Source organism: Capra hircus, chromosome 29 (assembly GCF_001704415.2).
Source record: "Capra hircus breed San Clemente chromosome 29, ASM170441v1, whole genome shotgun sequence".
NCBI classification, from domain to species: Eukaryota; Metazoa; Chordata; class Mammalia; order Artiodactyla; family Bovidae; genus Capra; species Capra hircus.
This window is the reverse complement of record NC_030836.1, coordinates 44289939-44304042: the sequence shown is the minus strand read 5'-3', so window position 1 is coordinate 44304042 and position 14104 is coordinate 44289939. Positions and strand designations below refer to the sequence as shown.

The following is a 14104-nucleotide window of genomic DNA, read 5'->3' as shown; positions in this document are numbered from 1 at the left end:
TGCTCCTAGGAAGAAAAGCTATAACCAACCCAGACAGCATATTAAAAAGCAGAGACATCACTTTGCTGACAAAAGTCTGTATAGTCAAAGCTATAGTTTTTCCAGCAGTCATGTATGGATGTGATAGTTGGACCATAATGAAGGCTGAGCACCAAAGAACTGATGCTTTCAAACTGTGGTGCTGGAGAAGACTCTTGAGAATTCCTTGGACAGCAAGGAGATCAAACCAGTCAATCCTAAAGGAAATTAACCCTGAATATTCATTGCAAGGACTGATACTGAAGCTCCAATTGGCCACCTGATGTGAAGAGCGGACTCACTGGAAAAGACCCTGATGCTGAGAAAGATTAAGGGCAGGAGGAGAAGGGGGCAACAGAGGATGAGATGGTTGGGCAGCAGCACCGACTCAGTGGACATGATGAGTTTGGGCAAACTCCAGGAGTTCGTTAAGGAGAGGGAAACCCGGTGTGCTGCAGTCCATGCAGTCTCAAAGAGTTGGACACAACTTAGCCACTGAACAACAAGAATAAAGTAAATGAAGAAGAAATGTGAACTTAGAATACCAGTTTTGCAACCCGTAGTGACTTGAAACAGCTGGGCAATGATCATCCAGGGCTGCTAACTTGACAGAAAAAGGGAAACATGAGGTATTAGGTCCCTCCAGATGGAAAAACACTGCCTTCCTTGAAGCAGTCCTCCTCAGCCCCTCCCCGCCCCCAAATCTGATGAAGCTTATAGATCTAATTACTAATTTACAGGAAATAAGGACAGATAAACATAACACTATGAGAAAGCAATCACTAAAATCCAGACTATGGGAAACGTAACAGAACCAAAAATGTAAAGATAAATCAAACATCTACTTCCAAATTAAAAAACCCTTATGGAGAAGGAAATGGCAACCCAGTATTCTTGCCTGGGAAATTCCATGGACAGAGGAGCTTGGCAGGCTACAGTCCATGAGAGTAAGACACGACTTAGTGATGGAAACAACAACAAAAGCTAACCCAACATTGTAAAGCCCATCTACTGCAATTAAAAAAAAAAAAAAACCTGATAAAAAAAAAAAAACCTTAGTAGTACAGCTTTAACAAGATATATATAAACAAGTTGAAAAGCAACTTCATGATTATTGGTGAAATTCCCATGAAAATGTCAGGAAAAAGGAAAAGATGTCTGCTGATGTGCTAGAAAAGAAAACATGTGAGGTAATGAGGGAGTAAAATGATCATGATCATTATTTGAAAGTGAGATGATTAATTCTGGAAGACCCAGGAAAGAAAAGAAAACTATTAGAAAAAATTAAAAAATTCTAGATATATGTTTAAAAAATTAATATATAAGAATCAGAGAAATGCAAATCAAAACCACAATGAGGTACCATCTCGAGCCGGTCAGAATGGCTGCTATCAAAAAATCTACAAACAATAAATGCTGAAGAGGGTGCAGAGAAAAGGGAGCCCTCTTACACTGTTGGTGGGCATGCAAACTAGTATAGCCACTATGGAGATCTGTTAGGTAGGTAGAACAGGGAAAAGGAGTCCAAAATGGCGGTGGCTACAAGACAAGGAAGGGAAAAGCCCGCGAAAATGAAACGAAGATCTGAGGACGGGAGTGAGGACCTCAGGTAAAACAAACAACACTCCCGGCTGGCCCAATTTACATAGGACAGGCCCAGGGAGAGATAAACATATAAATAGAAAAGCCAAAGCTATCTCTCTCCCGCGAGCTGGGTCGCTCTTCTCATGTCTTTAGATCGACGTGCCCTCACGCCTCGAAGATGGATTTTCCTGCTATCTTCTAAATAAAATAGAGCTGTAACACTGATTTGTCTAAGAGCTATAACATGGTCTATCCAAGACCTGAGAGCTGTGACACGCCGAGGGGGCTTTAATGTCCGTCACTCCAAATCTTTGTTGTGACAAGACAAAGAATCGAGGAACACACACTCGCGTGACAGATCCAATACTTTGGCTACCTGATGTAAAGAGCTGACTCATTGAAAAAGACCCTGATGCTGGGAAAGACTGAGGGCAGGAAGAGAAGTGGGCGACAGAGGATGAGATGGTTGAATGGCATCACCAACTCAAGGGACATGAGTTTGAGCAAACTCCAGGAGATACTGAAGGACCGGGAAGCCTGGTATGCTGCAGTCCATGCAGTTGCAAAGAGTGGGACATGACTTAGCAATTGAAAAACAACAGGAAGGATTTCTAGGATTTGAACTTGTGTTTTAGGGAATTTGAGGGAGCGTTTAAGGAAGTGGGACTTTTCTTTGGATTGGATGCCTTCAGAGAGTGGGAGTATTTCTACGATGAGATATGTTAACAAACATTATCTATACGGAGGCTGACGCTATAATTGGTAAAGTAGCAACAGTCACTATATTATCCAAGATAGAAGAATTTTCATTATTTGTGTTTTGGACAATATTTGTGTTTTTGTCAGTGTTCAGGTGAGTATGAAATGATCTTCCTTTTGTTTTCATAACTCACATCACAGAGTGACCTCCTCAGATATTCTATGAAATTGTTCCTGTTCAACACACCACCAAAGCCAGATCTTGGAAATCTAAGGATGTGTTTCTCTTTCTCAAATCTATAAATTAAACGCAATTTCAATCTTAATAACCAGTTTTGTAGGAGTTCGTTTTATGAGAGTACTTGTCAAAATCTAAGTTGGGTATCCGGACACATTAACATTAGAGAAGTGTTAGTAGCTCAGTTGGTAAAGAATCTGCCTGCAATGCAGGAGACCCGGGTTAGATCCCTGGGGCGGGAAGATCCCCTGGAGAAGGAAATGGCAACCCCCTCCAGTACTCTTGCCTGGAGAATTCCATGGACAGAGGAGCCTGGCGGGCCACAGTCCTTGGTATCGCAGAGTCGGACACGACTGTGCCACTAACTTTAAGAAATGAACAAGGAAAGAGTACTGCGACTGAAAAGAAAAGGCAGATACATTGAATATGTGACTAAAAAATAAATAAAAGTCTTCTCTGTAATAAAAATGACCAATATACAGGTTTGGAAGACAAACTCGGATAAAATATCTTCACATGTGAAGAAGGGCTGATATCCCTTCTTTGTGGTGTGTTACACCACAAACAAAGCACAACACTTTGTACTAATCAATGTAAGACGTGTACTCTTAGATATCGTTTTAATTTTTTACAGTAAGAATGTATTTCGGGGACGGGGGGTGGGCCGAGGAATTCAAGGAAAAAACCCTGGGACTGGAACGCCGGAAGGAAGGCTTGGAGAAGCGCCTCAGAGAAGAACTACGCTTCCCACGAGGCTCTGCGCCGACCGCCCCCGACAGGCTCCGCGCGCTTTGCGCGCCAGCTTTGGCCTCAGCCTGCGAGCTGCAGAGTAGTGACGGACTATGGAGAACAGCTACGAGGAGACCATCGACAAACGCCGCGTCCACCTGCGCCCTGATACACTGCGCGATCCCGCCCCCGCCTCGCTGCACCTTCTGCCCTGCGAGGTCCCGGTTAACCGGCCCACGCCGGTGGGGCGCTTCTTCACCCCAGCCATCCGCCTGGGTTCCGACGGTGAGCGCTCGCGGCCGGACTACGGCTCCCGGCGGCCCCCGCGCCGGCATCGTGCTCTCCTCCGCGAGGAACGCCGCCAGACCTCCTGGGGATCGTGGTCCACCGGAGGCGGCGGGCGGACCGCCACCGGGCTTGCTCCCTTAGGCCTGGATCAGACCCTCAGAGGCCCTCCCTGCTTCTGCCTCCTCCAGGACTGGAAGCATCGTTTCGGGGCCGTAGTCTACGTGGCGAGGAGGTGGCGGTGCCGCCCGGCTTCGTGGGATATGTGATGACAGAAGAGAAGGCAGAAGTGTTGGTGGCGAAGCAGGATGACCACGAGCGAGAGGAGCAGGAACTGGAGGAACCCCCAGAGGCGCTGGAGCGGGACTGCGTGAGCTCTGGGGGATAGGGTTGGAAGGGAGCCCGGGTGGGAACCGCAGCCCGGATGCTGAGGCCAGGGCCCCTTCCCGTCCCCAGGACCGCTTTATGGGAGCCACAGCCAGCTTCAGCAGCTTCACCGTGTGGGGCCTGGAATCTATCCCTGGTCCGGATGCCAAACTGCGTGGGGCCCTAAGCTGGCCCAGCCTCGCTGCAGCGGTGAGTAGATGGATGGGCCCTCTCCCTCCTAGGCTTTATCTAACACCGACCCCCCCACCCCCCCACCCCCCCGCCCCCGGCCCCACCCCAGCCTGAGTGAATTTGGGGCTGGAGCGAACAATGGGGCAGATGGAGACCCAGTATGACTGGAGGATTAGACTGGGTAGGGACAGCATGGCTTCCCCAGCACTCTTCTCTGGCCTTCTAGAAGGGCTATGATTCTGAATATCTGGGCCACCCAGTCACTATACTGCAGAAATCCAATAGTAGAGATGATTCCTGTTGCAGATTCACGCACAGGTACCCGAAGACTGAGAACCAGAGCTTGACATTGAAAGCCACCGAACCCCTCACCCCAGTGTGAAGCCAGAGTCCTTCACCCAATAAAGGAGCTTTTCACAGAACCTGTGAGTTTGCCAACACTGCCCCTTCTCCCACAGAACCTTCCATAGCTCTGACCTCTAGGAACAATTTATTGCCAGGGGGCAATGGGGCAGAAGAGGCCATAATTTTGCAACCAGTACCCACCACACCCCAGCTCCTACTTTACAAAAGAAATTTGTACAGCCGTCAGTCCTCTGTACAAGGCACCCCACCCCCCATCTTACTATATACACAGCTGCCTGGCTCCCTCTGGTCCCTGGTTCACAGCAGGCCTGGGCCTGCAGCCAGCTGACCGTGGAGTTGCCATGAGCCCTGAGCTCGCCTTGGTGCTGGGCACCAGCTAGCCTTGACCAGGCCCGTCCTCTCCTTTTGGAGTGGTCCTCAGCCCTGTCTCCCTTGGTGTGCCTCTTGGAGACCCTGCTGGGGGCAAGATGGCTGCCAGCTTCAGTTCTGCTGCCTTTGCCGGCATTTCCCGGGCAGCGTCCGGTCACCACTTTCCCCTCTTGCTCCAGTCCTTGGGAGTGAAGTGCAGACACTTGGAGTCGATCCGAAGAAGCCGTTTGAGCATAGCCCGTTCGTGCCCATCCACGATGTCCTCCGACAGGGTGAGGATATACTGGCCCTGGACAGGAGATGGGGCCAGGCAGGTCAGCTCAGGCGGGCCTGTACTCGGGATCCCTGCACACACCTGTCTCCCCCTGCCTGCCTCCCTACCTTGTAGTAGTTGATGAGGTTGAGGTACTGTAGAGTGGATATGACATCCTCCTTCTTGATGCTGGTAATTTCACTGATCTCACTGTGGGAGGGCAAAGATCAGGTCCCCTGGGGGCCTCCATCTCTGCCCAGGCCCCAGTAGCCCAAGGAGTGAGAAAGCCCGGGAACAGAAGGTCATGCCATGCACCCCCGGGTAGGCAGGGCCAGGCTCACTTGATGGTGATCTGTGGCCTCTCCCCGCTCTCTGACTTCAACCCCATCAAGATCTCCAGGATGGTCTGGGACCAGTAGCTTCGGTAGGACAGGAGGCCAAGGTCCGAGAGGGGCTTCTCAGGGGTCCCCGTTTTCCCTTCCACTTTGGAGAGTTCATAGCCTAAAGCAATGGAGCAGGAGGAGGTGGATAAACGATCACAGTATTATGCCACCAGTGTCTTAGGAACGCAGGCGATCGGGCAGACTGCATGGCCCCGTCTTGGGCCTGCCACGTGGTGGTTCTGTGGTCTGGGTATGTGGCTTGTCTGTTCGGTGCCTTAGTTTGCTCTAAAGGACTAGCACGCCTACTCTCAGCTGTGTGCTGAAGCTACAGTCAACCAGGAGCCAGCAAGGGCTTATAGGTGGGACGGGGAAGTGCAGAGAATGGCTTGTGGAAAGAAAGTGCCTCCAGTTTTCCTCGGTCCTACCACACTGAGTATGTGAGGAGAAAAGTGGGCCAGGCCCCACCTCTGGTCCAGGCCTGAGGATGCTCAGATTCTCAGTCACAACAGTCCCCCAGCTGTGAACAGAGAAGCATCAGCGGCTCTAAGACCAGGCTGGGTGGCTGGGAGGAATTAAGGGGAGTGATGCCAAAGCACTTCCCAGTCAGAGGAGGCCATTCCTCAGCAGTAACTGCCTTTGCCAGGGCGCTCTCCCTCCCAATTCTACTGCTCTGCCCTCCTACCCGGGTGACCACTGAGCAGGCAGTTCCTGGTGAGACCCTCAAGCCCTGCAAAACCCTGAGCAGTTTCACATCTGTTGGACAGAGTTATTTTTCCCATCAGGGCCCTGAGATGTCTCCACTATTTCTAGAAGCCCTTCTTCACCCTCAGTCATCATGAGCCTTGTGTTGGAGCGTAGCCTTTCTGCTTTCCCCTTGATACGTCTTTATTAGCCAGTCTGACCCTCTTGCCCAGCCTCCTGTGACTTCCACCAAACAGCCTGGTGGGGAGGACAGAGAGGCCTCTGCTTTGGAGGCAGGAAGCAGGGAAAAGAGAAGGGGCACACTGGAGTTCTCACTCAGCTTTGCTGGGCAGGTGTGCGTGCAGAGTCCTGACCAATCAACTGGAGGCCACGCTTGCCTCCTTAGTGGCAGGGACTCCTGGCCCCTCCCAGTGAATACCCCCCGCCCCCAGGAGCTGCCTGAACTGGTGCTTTGGTATCCTGTCTGCTCCTGCCAGGCACAATGAGCACCTCTCCTTGGTGGCCCCGCACACATCCCATCTCCACTGGGTCTGAGCTCTAAGGCTTAAGCTGAGTTTCCTAAGCATCCTCCTGCCCTGCCAGACAGAGGGCTTCCTGAAGATGTGACCCCATCTTGGCATCTTTCTACCAACAAAACTTCTCAAGGTGACCTGTGATCAAGTCAGGCCTCCACGTCTTCATCAGGGAGCCAAGGCTCCCTCCTCATCTCCCAGGTCAGAGCTTGGTTATCCCAAGTGTGCAGTGAACAGTGAGGTGAACAGAATGAGGGGAGGAGGCTGGGCAGTGAAAGGGGCCTTGGAGGCCAATGCAGAGTTCACATTTGACAAAGGGCAGAGGCCAGATCCCCTGTGAGTCATGTTGACGTGACATCCACTGTCTGCAAGGCTCAGGCGACAAGTGGAGAAATGAGCCACAGGTCCTTGCCCAGGAACGTGTACAACTGCACAGGCCCAGACAGCTGATCAAGAATCGCTCACTCAGCTTCTGCCCATGGCCCTGGGCAGGGGCTGATGAGTCAGATTTGGGAACAGCTGAGTGGTGCTCAGCACCATGGCCAAGGAACTACGAGGGACTGAGAGCCTAGTGCAGACGAGCAGGGGAGTCACCGCAGAACGGAGAGAACCTTGGGAGGGGCCCACCTTTATTCCTGGCCAGTTCCCCCGGTGACTGGACTGCAAGGCCAGGGCTGGGAACACAGCAGCCCCGTCCGTCTGTGTGCAGCCCAGGGGCCTGGGCCTGCCTGCTCCCACCCGGGCCCCCGGCCCCCGGCCCCCGGCCAGCAGCGCAAGTACTCACTGAACTCGATCAGCAGCTTTCCGTAGCCCCGGCGCTGGTAGGGGGGCAGGGTCAGGATGCAGGCCACGTTGTAGTCTTCCGTGGACTCCTTTTCCTGGAAAAGCCGGGCTGGAGTGAGTGTGAGGGGAGGGACCCAGCTCAGGGCAAGACTGAAGGACCACCTGCAGGAGCGCTCACCTTGGAGAAGTAGCCCACTATATGGAAGCCCTTGCAGTCGTACTCTGTCATGACGTAGAAGAGGAAAGGGTCTGTGTCATAGTACAGCGTCTTGTGGTCGAGGAAACACTTAGCCAGAAGACACAGGTTTTGGGAGTAACTCTGCAAAAGACAAGGTCTGTCACCACCCCGGTGGCTCTCTTGGAGTGTGGCCGTCAGGCTGGGGTCAGCTTGGAGCTTCTTTTTCCCCCAAGCTGAAAGGGTTAAGCCTTCCTCCCTGGGGCCTGAACCCATCCATGGGCCAGGCTGTCCCTAGGCACGGGCCCTTCTTAGCATCCAGGAGTCCCTGTTCCAGCTGTGATGGTATTCAAGCACCAACCTCCAGGTGAGCTGGGCAGGTTTGCCCCTACTCCCCGTACCGCCACCTAACTGGCCTGGAAGGCTTCCACTGCCCTCTGCCACAGTTACCAGTCAACAAACTGATGAGTGCCCCCCCAGGAAGACTGACCAAGGCTTATGAGAAAAGCTCTGCCTGTGTGACAGTCTCAGGAGTCCAGCTGTCAAAAAGCCACAGTACTCTTGCCCAGTCACACGTCCTGAAAACACATCTGCTCGTCTACAACACGGGTGAAGAAGTCTGGGGTCTCAAGGGCTGCCCCAGTAAAATTCATCTTGCTACTATACTCCATGCTCACAACTCTCCTGCATATCACCGGAGGTTTTTAAAGCACCTGCTAGGCTCAGAGAAGGCAATGGCACCCCACTCTAGTACTCTTGCCTGGGAAATCCCATGGACAGAGGAGCCTGGTGGGCTGCAGTCCCTGGGGTTGCTGAGAGTCGGGCATGACTGAGCGACTTCACTTGCATTTTTATGCATTGGAGAAGGAAATGGCAACCCACTCCAGTGTTCTTGCCTGGAGAATCCCAGGGACGGGAGAGCCTGGTAGGCTGCCGTCTATGGGGTCGCACAGAGTTGGACACGACTGAAGTGACTTAGCAGCAGCAGCAGGAGGCATGGCCACTTGGATACCCAAGCCTACACCTAACACAGTTAACGGTGGTTAAACCAGCATCTTTCTCTTAAGCTCCCCCAGCACTCAAGCCAGAGCGCTCTCCTGCCAGTCAGTGATTGTCCTTCCCTCCCCACCCTCCAGGGCCCAGGGATGGAGGCCTTTCACTCTTAAAGGTCCTTGCAGGCTATTCCCTTTTTCCTCCTCACAGCCAGAATAAGGCAGGTGTGAAGCCCCAGACCTGTAATGTCCCTGCTTCCCAGCTGACCTCAGTCCCACCACCTGAACTCTCTCCTTGTAACAGAGCCTGCCTTCATCCTGTCTGCGCTCCAGCTGGAAGGACAGCTCTTTGATGCTCACTGTCTGCAGAGGCACACCTCATTTTATTAGCTTTCACAGAGATTGCTTTTTTTTTTAAACAAAGGTTTGTGGCAACCCTGCCTTGAGTTTATCAGTGCCATTTTCCCAACAGCATTTGCTCATGTCGCATCTCGTCACCTTTTCATCATTCTTGCAATAATATTCCAAACCTATTCATTATTATTGTATTTGTTACAGTAATCAGTGGTTTTTGATGTTACCACTGTAATTTTTTTGAGATACTGTTATTGCACCCTTAATAGACTATGGCACAACATAAATATAACTTTTATAGAGTTTGGGAAACCAGAAAAACTCTCGTGACTGCTTTATTTCAACGCTCACCTTGTCACAGTGGTCTAGAACTGAACCTGCAGGGTCTCTGGGCTCTGCCAGTACGTTCACTCCTGCCCTTCAGAACCCACTGCTGGGGATTCCTGTACCCACCCTACCCTTGTGTCAAGGTTCAGAGGTTACCTCCTCTTTGAAGCCTTGCTGATCACCCTGGGATCCTGACAGCCCACTTTTCTCATGAAACATATCACACTGGGATCCAAACTGCTACTGGCCTGTTTGTCTTCCCCTGTGAGCTCTCAGAGAACAGAGATTTTGTCAAATTCCTGGTCACTCTGTATCTACCAGCACCCGGCCTACAGCAAGAATGCAGTAAATGTGGTGAAGAGATCTGTCCCCTGTAACTGTCAGTGTCTTCCGGAGCTGGAAGAAGCTACTCACTCAACTCCCCCAGACTCCCGGCACCAAAGCCTTCCCGCTGCCCCTCAGCCCCTGACCTTGTTCTTACGTCCGTCGATCTCAAAGAAGGAGATGGTGCCCTTGCGGTAGATCTCATTGCCGGGAGGATGTCGCAGGTCACACTTGGTCTGAGGAAAAGAGGAGAATCAGGCACAGGGGCGGAGGTGAGGGGGTGCTGCTAGGAGGGTGGCCCCTGGGACTCCCCATACCAAGTGACGCTGCAGACACTTGAGGCTTCGGCCATACTTGAGGCAGAACTCGCAGAGGTAGAGGACGGGCAGCGCGGTGAGCTCCTGAGGGTACGGGGAGAAGTACCAGGGCTTGAGGCGGTGCCGGCCCAGCTCGATACACTCGATGTTCTTCATCCGGGTGACGATGTCGTCGTGGCTCCGGTCAGATACCAGGCTCCCAGTCATGCGAGGAGCGGACGGGATTCCATCTGAGCTGTCCTGGGAGTCCTGCCCAGGGCCCGTGAAAGATACCAGGTTACAGAAGACAACTCAAGCAGCACACTCCACAGCTCACAGCCCTTCCACAGGTTTCCTAACAGCGACCCTCCTAGGGGAGGTACTGCGATCCCCACTTGCCAACTGAAGAAACCAAGACTTGGATGATTTTCACCTGGAAGGTGAAAAAGATCACCTAGTGCAGGATCTGAATCAGTTCCGCCTCACTCCTAATTCCAACACCCTTTCTGCCCAGTACCCCTTGTTCATTTTTAAAGTAGTCACTAAACCCCGTGCCCTCCTTATGTCCCCTTCGTTTCACCCACCTTCCCTCCTCCCCAGACCTACCTCATCAGTGCCCAAACAATTCGATTTCCGCTTCCGCCCGGGCTGAGCTGCCACTGCCCTCCGGGCTGATCCATTCTGCAAATGATAGTGGAGGGACAGAAAGAGTGGCTGTGAGGTGAGCCCAAAGGGGCTATCAGAGGGTAGGAGGGCAGAAGAGATGGCTTGGGGGACTCACCTGGGGGAAAACTGAGGCCGGGGCTGTCTCACTGGGCACTGGAGTTGCTGGTGAAACCACCTCCACCTTCCGTTTCTGCAGAGAGAAACCAGGACAGGTGGGTCAGAAGGTAGAGAAGGCGGGACCTGAGAGGAAAGCAAGGTCCCTGGAATTGCTGAGGGTACCGTTGAGCGGTGGTTGGGCTGCAGGCAGGAGCTGGAGGAGAGCGGCTGGTCGGGCTCGCCACCGGGAATGGCCTCCCGCTCCTTGGGCAGGTTGAAGCGGAGTGTGATCTGAACCGGGATTGGCAAAGTCTTCCCGCTGGCCTGGGCGGAGGCCGGCTGTAGAGATAGGTCCAGGGTCTTCCTCTGGGGCTGGGATGGTGGTGGGATGGGGAAGGGGAGTAGGGCCCCCTCGGCATGGAGTGATCAAACCCCACCCTCTGCCCTCTCAAGGACACAGGTACAGTCACTGGATTCTGGAAGCTACATCTGCAGTCTGGGCCCCATCCTTTACAAGCTGAAGCCAGAGTGGGAGGGCACAGCCTCTCACCCATCTGGGAGCCACTGAGGCCAAGAGATTTTAAAAGTAGGAAGGAGAGAAGAGGTGAAGCAGGGGACCTACTCACCACCTCTCTCTCTGGAGAGCCGGGTCGGGACCCAGGAAGTCCGTTCTTAGTGGGGGTCTTGGCCTCTTTCTTGGGGAACTGGATCTTCTTCAGGTCCAGCCGCTCGTGGGTCACCCATTCATCCAGGCGTTTGTTGACTGCAGCAGTGGGTATGGCTCAGGAAGGAGTGCCAGAGGCTGCCCCCCAACCCTCCAGCCCCACCTCATCCCGGCCCAGAACTCACAATCAATGTAATGGACGTAGAAAAGCTTCCGGCCACTGATGTCCTTCACGCTCAGAATCTCAGCGAGTGCTGTGGGAACAGCAAAGGCAAGGGCCTTAGACTGGCCAGGCCATGAAGCTCCACCCTCCTACGACCTGAACTCCACCACCAGGCCCGAACCCTAAAGCCCCAGCACTTGGAACCGCTCTCACAAGCCCCGGTTAGTCACCAAGTGCCATCCCCTCTTCAAGCCCTGCCCTGACCAGCTCTAAAGGCTAAAAGCCACGCCCCTCCTGAGTATCTGCGCCCCGCCCGCTCCAGGATTCTAGAGGCCCCACCCCCTCCCCGGGGTTCGGTTGACTCTTCCCCCGCCCCTCGCCCTCAGGTTCCTTAGCCCCGCCCCCCGACGTCACTCACGCCACTCATCTTCGTTGTCCTGGTTCCGCCGCAGCACAGGCAGGCGGCAGCCCTCGATTATCTCCCCCTGGGGAGACAGCGCGGCGCCAGGGTCGGCTACTGGGGGGCCTCGGGCTCTACCCACCTCCCCTGGCTCCCTCCGCCCCGCCCCGGGCACCGGACTCACCACCTCCGCCATCTTCCCTCCCTCCACTGCCACTTCCGGCCCCTCTGGGAGCCGTCACTTCCGGGACTGAGCACGTTGTAGGCCCCGTCTTCCCCGAAGCGGCTTTACGGGTAGGTTCTTAAGAGACACCGCCGCCCAGCTTGCTGACGGAGCCGGCCAGTTTGGCTGGCGGGGGCATAGGGTGTTTTAAGGCTCAGGTCAGGTCCTGGATGGAATCCCCACAACGTGTGCAACGATTGGAGGAAAACTGAGTCAGTCACGTGACGCTCACCGGGTGCGACGCCGGTCACGTGGGATTGGTGTGTGCGTGCCTAGCGGGCGGCCGCTTGGGCGTCTCCTAGTGGCGTCAAGGCTGCGTCACGGGGAGTGAACTGCGTGTACTCGTCTGGGGGGTTGAGGGGCGGATTTCGAAAAGTGGGCGCTAGGACCCCCGCAGGTTGTGGACTTTCCTAGGGTTGGGGGTCCACGGAAGAAGGTTTATAGGTTTGTTGTTTTGTATGTTAGGTTGCTAATTATACGAGTTGTTATTGTTCAGACGTCTAAGTCGTGTCGACTCTTTGTGACTCCCGTGAACTGCCAGGCTCCTCTGTCTTTCCCTATCTCCTGGAGTTTGCGTAAACTCATGTCCATTGAGTCAGTGATGCTCTCCAGCCATTTCATCCTCTGCCCTCCCCTTTTCTTGCCCTCAGACTTTCCCAGCATCAGTGTCTTTTCTTCGCGTCAGGTGGCCAAAGTATCGGAGTTTTCATGTTCAGCGTCAGTCCTTCCCATGAATAGTCAGAGATGATTTCTTTTAGAATTGATTAATACATTCAACAGCTGTTTAATAATCTTACCGTGTCCCAGGCATTTATCTAGGAGCCTGGGATACATCAATGAATAAAATAACTTGCAGCTCTTGGAGCTTGAATTCTTGGAGGCTGAGAGAGAAAAGAGGGGTGTGGATCACAAACAGTAAATATATTTTAAAAATAAATTATCTAGTCTATTAAAGAGTGATTAGTGTTTTGGGAAACAGCAACAACGAAATACACAAGGTACAGGGAGTGACCAGGTAGGCAAACTAGCCTGCAGGTCAAATCCAACCCTATTCTAGTTTTCCTGCTCAGTGGGCAAAGAATGGTCTTTATACTCTTTTTTTTTTTTCTTTATACTCTTTTTAAAGCTTGGGGAGACATAAATAGAATATTTCATGATACATGGGAATTCTGAAATTCAAATTTCAGGGTCCATAAATAATGTTTTATTGAAACATAGCCACCATCTCATTCACTGACATTTTGTCTATGACATCTTCCACGTTAAAGCTGAATGCCCACAAAGCCTAAAACATTTACTGTCTGGCCATTTACAAAAAATGTTTGCCAACCCATGCTTTACCTTCTATTGTGCTATCAAACAGGGTGTCCCTGGTAGCTAAGTGGTAAAGAATCTGGCTGCAATGCAGAAGACACAGGCTCAGTCCCTGGGTGGGGAAGATCCCTTACAGGAGGAAATGGCAACCCACTCCAGCATTCTTGCCTGGAGAAATCCATGGACAGAGGAGCCTTGTGGGATCACAAAGAGTTCCCCATGGGATCTCAAAGAGTTCAGGCAGGACTGAGCAACTAACACATATCAAATACAAAAATAGATTCTTAATGTGTCTGTTGTTCTGTGACCAGCTTGTTCACTTAGTAACATAAATCGAACACTTCTCACATTCTAGAGCACTATTTTAATGGCTACATAGTGTTTTGTTGCTTCAGTTCCGCTCAGTCGCTCAGTTGTGTTGGACTCTTTTCGACCCCATGAATCGCAGCACACCAGGCCTCCCTGTCCATCACCAACTCCTGGAGTTCACTCAGACTCATGTCCATCAAGTCAGTGATGCCATCCAGCCATCTCTATGCACCTTATCTGCCACAACCAATTTCTTCTTGTTGAATATTAAAGTTCCAGATTTCCCATCTTATAAACAGTGCCACAAAGAGCATCTTGATAC

General features: G+C 52.4%; 2 protein-coding genes across 6 annotated transcripts; one reads left to right on the top strand and one right to left on the bottom strand.

The window, feature by feature from the left end:
• RNASEH2C (ribonuclease H2 subunit C) lies at positions 3302–9779 on the top strand. Of its 2 annotated transcripts, none has more exons than XM_018043390.1 (4): positions 3302–3553; positions 3745–3923; positions 4010–4129; positions 8951–9779. In XM_018043390.1, exons 1-4 carry the CDS (start codon positions 3382–3384, stop codon positions 9062–9064), a joined length of 585 nt encoding a protein of 194 aa, XP_017898879.1. In that variant the 5' UTR covers positions 3302–3381; the 3' UTR covers positions 9065–9779. The 2 variants fall into 2 exon arrangements, with proteins under 2 accessions (XP_017898879.1, XP_017898880.1); XM_018043391.1 differs by lacking the exon at positions 8951–9779 and adding an exon at positions 4418–4533 and having other exon boundaries at positions 3308–3553.
• KAT5 (lysine acetyltransferase 5) lies at positions 4538–12393 on the bottom strand. 4 transcript variants are annotated; one of them, XM_018043387.1, is made up of 14 exons: positions 12121–12393; positions 11955–12021; positions 11559–11627; positions 11336–11472; positions 10893–11048; positions 10729–10803; positions 10554–10628; positions 9969–10217; positions 9798–9887; positions 7658–7798; positions 7481–7574; positions 5441–5600; positions 5228–5309; positions 4538–5135 (listed from the first exon to the last, which is right to left on the bottom strand). In XM_018043387.1, exons 1-14 carry the CDS (start codon positions 12130–12132, stop codon positions 5001–5003), a joined length of 1542 nt encoding a protein of 513 aa, XP_017898876.1. In that variant the 5' UTR covers positions 12133–12393; the 3' UTR covers positions 4538–5000. The 4 variants fall into 4 exon arrangements, with proteins under 4 accessions (XP_017898876.1, XP_017898875.1, XP_017898878.1 ...); XM_018043386.1 differs by having other exon boundaries at positions 11955–12393; XM_018043389.1 differs by lacking the exon at positions 10893–11048.

Coding starts and splice junctions, on each gene's coding strand:
- RNASEH2C (XM_018043390.1), top strand. CDS start 3,382: ATGGAGAACAGCTACGAGGAGACCATCGACAAACGCCGCGTCCACCTG. Junction 3,554..3,744: donor CATCCGCCTGGGTTCCGACG/GTGAGCGCTCGC, acceptor TGCCTCCTCCAG/GACTGGAAGCATCGTTTCGG. Junction 3,924..4,009: donor AGGCGCTGGAGCGGGACTGC/GTGAGCTCTGGG, acceptor TCCCGTCCCCAG/GACCGCTTTATGGGAGCCAC.
- KAT5 (XM_018043386.1), bottom strand. CDS start 12,132: ATGGCGGAGGTGGTGAGTCCGGTGCCCGGGGCGGGGCGGAGGGAGCCA. Junction 10,629..10,728: donor CGGCCTCAGTTTTCCCCCAG/GTGAGTCCCCCA, acceptor TATCATTTGCAG/AATGGATCAGCCCGGAGGGC. Junction 10,218..10,553: donor ATTGTTTGGGCACTGATGAG/GTAGGTCTGGGG, acceptor GGCCCTGGGCAG/GACTCCCAGGACAGCTCAGA.